Here is a 4,760-nt window from a genome sequence, read left to right as displayed (position 1 = left end):
TCATGCAAGTCCTCTATCACAGAGAAGAGGTTTAAGGGACTCACCAATTTCAAAATTGCAGAATCATGGAGGGTCATGCCGTCATGGTGCTGAGACTCTAATGTTGGGATTCATGTTTTGGTGTCTTTCTGTTGGGCTTGGAGTCCCTTAATTCTATAGTTCAAGAAAGAAAACAGTGGTCGTACTCATGGGCTTGGCAGCCATAAACCATCTAGGACTCTAGGAGACAAGTTGGACTGCCACCACAGTCTACATACCAATTACAGCTCTCCACTCCTCCCTTTTTGTGCTTTGCCTACCAATTTCTTGTATAAAAAGAGAAAAATTGACACAGAAAATCAAACATTTTTGGTAAAGAATATAAATGAACTTTAGCGTTTTGAGATGAGTGAACAATACACAAGTCACAAGCTGACATGGAAATTCTTATCGGATAGAAGTAGCATACAATTTTTTTCGAGCAAACCACAAATTCAATAGCAGAACCATAATTCTAATACCACAAATTCTTATTAGATAGAAGTAGCATACAATTTTTTTTGAGTAAATCACAAATTCAATAGCAGAACCATAATTCTAATACCATAAGAATTATGCCCAAAGATAAAAACTCTTCACATCTATTTACAGAATTCCATGACCCAACTATTAAAAGCACAACATATCACTTTAAACTCAGCAAAACCAGCTCCAACTGACAAAGATTCAAAGTCCTTCTCAGTCCTCTCTTTGCCTCCAGGGTTATGAGCCAACATAATATTATCCAGTTGGAATGCACCATTAGCAGCAGGGTTAGTCTCGGGAAATTCCGGAAGAATTGATTCGACAATTATCATCTTTCCATTTGCGGGCAATGATTCATAGCAGTTCTTCAAAAACTTCAAAGAATGCTCATCGCTCCAATCATGAAGAATCCACTGCAATTATAGACCAATATGCAGAATTAGTCGAGTATGCTAGACATTACCAACAGTGATACGGTTTGACAAAAATGTGTTGAAATATGATTTATTTGACACTTGGAAAATAATTGTTAATTTCGTGATGACCGAGTTAAATTAAAGTCTGTCTTACCTTCATGATAATGGCATCCCCTTTTGGAACGCTAACAAACATGTCTCCTCCAATGTGCTCTATACCTGCACGGAATGCCAGTTACTTCATTTAGACAAGATATGGGAAGACAAACGTAAGCAATGTGCTCTAAATCCATGTGAAAGTACCAACTACCAAGTCTCAACTTGTAGTTAGTGAACCATAAAAGGATATCCAAATTTCCACCATAAAAGGATATCCAAATATATGAAATTTTGTGAGATTTTACCTGGATAAGTTGGTGCATCTTCAATCACATGCTTCAAGTCAAAGTTAATGCCTTTAATTGAAGGGTGCTTTTTAACAATCATGTTAATTGTGGCACCAGTTCCACCACCAACATCAACCAGAGAGTTCAAACCATCAAAGCCCTTGTACATTTCAAGAATCTTTTTCATGGTTATGGTTGAGTGATCTGACATTCCTCTATTGAAAACTTTGTTAAATCTAGGATCTGTGCCATGATAATCAAATGCTGTCATTCCATACGCTTTGTTAAATGGAATTCCCCCATCAAGAACTGCGTCTTTCAAATGGTACCTATTGAATTAAAAACAAGTTGATCAGTCCGGCCATAAGTCCATTGATAGGAGAATCAAAATTAAATTAGTAACAGTAATTCTTGTCAATTGTTCCAAAGATAATAGACGGATTTTCACGATTAAAATCCTACTAATTAAATTGTGATAGAATGATGTCAGACAGTAATATAAATAATTTTGGCAGAACTTACAATATTTAGCTGATTAAGAGTTAAAGATAATAATACATTTCTTTTGTCTTCAATAATGCCCTTTAATTGAAGGGTGTTTTTTTTAACAGTAATGTATTAATTTCTTTTGTCTTCAATAATGGCACATTGCACCCATATTTCAGTATTCTAACAAAAATAATAGTAATGACACACTGATCGCATCCATACGTCGACAGATAACGACCGGTCCCAACTCATTTGTCTGAATCAATGTCTTTTAGTAAAACGACAGTAGCCTTTCATCCAATGCTCAAAATAAATTTTGGCACTTTCCACGCACGCACTACCCATCGTGTTTTATCAACACCGGCCTCTCCTTTTAGAGCATCTTTTAGGTGAGATACTATCTTAGCATCAAACACATGTTGATGAAAACATTAAAAAAATACAAGACTAAAATTGGCCAAAATTTAGTGTTTATTTTAGTGCTATATCAAATCTCTCTCGCAGTTCTTCCAAACCGCAAACCACACGGTTTTTCTAACACCGTATGGGCTTGAGCTAAACAATGGATTTCTGGTTTTGCAAAAACCGCGCGCCAGATTTGAAAAAAGAAAAGAAAAAAGTTGATGTGCGACACATCGCGCGGTTTCTAGAAAACCGCATAGACTTGGGCTTCTGTGGCGCGGTTTTGAGAAAGTGGCGTGAGCTATACGGTGCGATTTATCCAAAACCGCGTCATTTGATATCAACTATTTGATATCGTTCCTGAAATTAGTTGGTGTTTTTTTGGTTTGGTATTTGATTTCGTTCAAAATTTAAGTGTTTTTTTAGTTTCTCTCTTAAAGATGCTCTTAGAGTAATACTCTATAACTATTTTGGTATTCTTACCCCACCCGGCCATGACTATTTTGGTATTCTTACCCCACCCGGCCACTAAGAAAAGGGTAATGGTGACAATCTTAACTATCTTTAATGTCTAATTAAAGTGCCGCCAGGAATAAATGCATTTTACTAAAAGACATCCGTGAGACCCATTTCTCACGTGTTGAAAAACATACGGTATCATTAATTCAAGTATGCATTTGCTCAAAGGGCCAAGTTGGATATTTCAATTTGTTTGACAAGCTCAGAAAGAGAACTTATCTTATTTCAATTGAGAGGACACAGTTTCATTTGAGATTTCATTTGAGATGCACAAACAATAGAAATATGCTCGTCTAAAACAATAATCTCAAACTTAAAATTCAAAAGCTTAACACCTAAATGAATACGATTTAATTTGGAACTTTTCCAAATAATATCAAGATGTTTCGAATTAGTCATTCACTCCATGAGTTCATTTTTGCTGCGAAAATATTTTTCTATACCCCGTGTGAAGTGTGAAGACTGTGAACTACAAGACTCCAACCCAGACAGAGTAAAAATTGTCTAAAAGCTGTCACACGCATTGCAGCATAATTAGCCGCCGACAAGAAACATAATTAATCAAAATGGATAATAAAATTTAGTGGTGCTTACCAGCTTTCCATGAGGACCTTATCCTGGTTCATGAGAACCAAAGGAGCCATAGAGACACCATCTTCATTCTTGGTTAAGAATTTAGAAACAGGTGCAAGTCCATATAATCTCTCAACACCACCATCCTCTAAAGTGCGCAAATTGCAACTTAGCACCTTATAACTAGCAAGTAATCGCAGCATACGATCAAGCATAACAGAAGCATGTGGATTAGTAGTAGATAGTTGAGATGCAATTTCAGAAGGTGTGATATATGCACCTTGACCAGCTTTAGCAATGATCTCTAATACATCAAGCTCTACAGCTGCTCTTAACACCATGGGTAAAACTGATGCACTAGCTAATTGCATGGCGTGTAAACATGCTTCTTCTTCTTCTTGTGGAGTGAGGTTGATTAAGTTTTGAGTTGAACCCATTATGGAACCTTGGTGTGCAAGTGTGAAGAGAGGTGAAGTGAGTAACAGAGGATGATCGTAAAGATAATGAAGTGGATATTGATGATGGACTAAGGTGTAGAACGCGTGTTTTATAATGTATGTAGTTGCTCACCCACCAAGGAATAGAAAAGACCCCACAGCCCATAGGCACTTTGATTCAAAGTTGTTGACAGTAGGAACAGTACGCGCGTACCTCTCTTCACCAACCCCGGACACAAATGATCGAGACATCGAGTACAATTCAAGGCTTCACTTGTTTGGGTAATCTTACTCAGCTTTACGTAAAACCTTATAAGAGCATCTTCAATGCATACACTTTGCCAAAATTTCATGATAGAAGGGTATTTAAGCTACTTTGCCCCAAATTTTATGGCTTCAGTTACAATTTTAGTGAAAATGACCCATTAACTACTTAATTAGTATCAACACCTTCGTTATTAGGAATCCCTTGTTATTATTATGGTTGTCCTTATTTTGGACACTATTGGCGAAGTTTACAGGCCATCCCATTTTGACTTCACAGTTCACACGGGTTTGTGTGATCTTTGACTGTTCAGCTTACACACTAATTGAATACATGGAAGATCAGTGGAGCCCATGAAAATAATCTGCCAATGAGATACACGCACACAAAATTCCTACAGCTACTCTATTCTGATTTTAGTTGTCTTTAGACAGACGGCAGTAGCCCATTATTTTTTTTTTTTTTTTTTCGACAAGGCATTATACTCTTATTATCATACCCACCAAGTTTGCACATTGAAAATATATGAAAAACCTTAAAATACTTCGACAGTTCAACTAGTCATTTTGGTCAACTTGAACTTCTAAGTTTTTGATGACAGCGTTAAATAAGGCACCACAAGTTCGTCTGCATGGCAGCAGATTTTGTTTCAATTTCAATTGCATGTAGCAGTGTTATCAGACCCGCCCCAGCGGTTTGACCTGGTCACTAAATCAGATTGGGTCATATAGTAGATCATTTAAACAGTTGATCTAGACTAAACCCGGTT

The 4,760-nt window shown here is 36.8% G+C and overlaps 1 protein-coding gene across 1 annotated transcript; it reads right to left on the bottom strand.

Moving 5' to 3' along the window:
* Positions 1–488: 488 nt before the first annotated feature.
* Positions 489–4,082, bottom strand: OMT1 (O-methyltransferase 1). Its single transcript, XM_086558509.1, has 4 exons — positions 3,311–4,082; positions 1,325–1,635; positions 1,075–1,139; positions 489–917 (listed from the first exon to the last, which is right to left on the bottom strand). The coding sequence occupies exons 1-4, from the start codon at positions 3,724–3,726 to the stop codon at positions 621–623; spliced, it is 1,089 nt and encodes a 362-aa protein (XP_086414635.1). The 5' UTR covers positions 3,727–4,082; the 3' UTR covers positions 489–620.
* Between the last annotated feature and the right edge of the window lie 678 nt (positions 4,083–4,760).

The sequence above is a fragment of the Coptis chinensis genome, chromosome 4 (assembly GCF_015680905.1).
Source record: "Coptis chinensis isolate HL-2020 chromosome 4, ASM1568090v1, whole genome shotgun sequence".
NCBI classification, from domain to species: Eukaryota; Viridiplantae; Streptophyta; class Magnoliopsida; order Ranunculales; family Ranunculaceae; genus Coptis; species Coptis chinensis.
The sequence above is the reverse complement of the archived record's forward strand: the minus strand, read 5'-3'. Positions and strand labels throughout refer to the sequence as shown.

Bases quoted from the DNA above. Each gene is read 5' to 3' on its own strand.
- OMT1 (XM_086558509.1), bottom strand. From the start codon at position 3,726: ATGGGTTCAACTCAAAACTTAATCAACCTCACTCCACAAGAAGAAGAA. The intron at 1,636-3,310 runs GTAAGCACCACT...TTAATTCAATAG, and splicing joins AAGGTCCTCATGGAAAGCTG to GTACCATTTGAAAGACGCAG. The intron at 1,140-1,324 runs GTAAAATCTCAC...CATTCCGTGCAG, and splicing joins AGATGCACCAACTTATCCAG to GTATAGAGCACATTGGAGGA.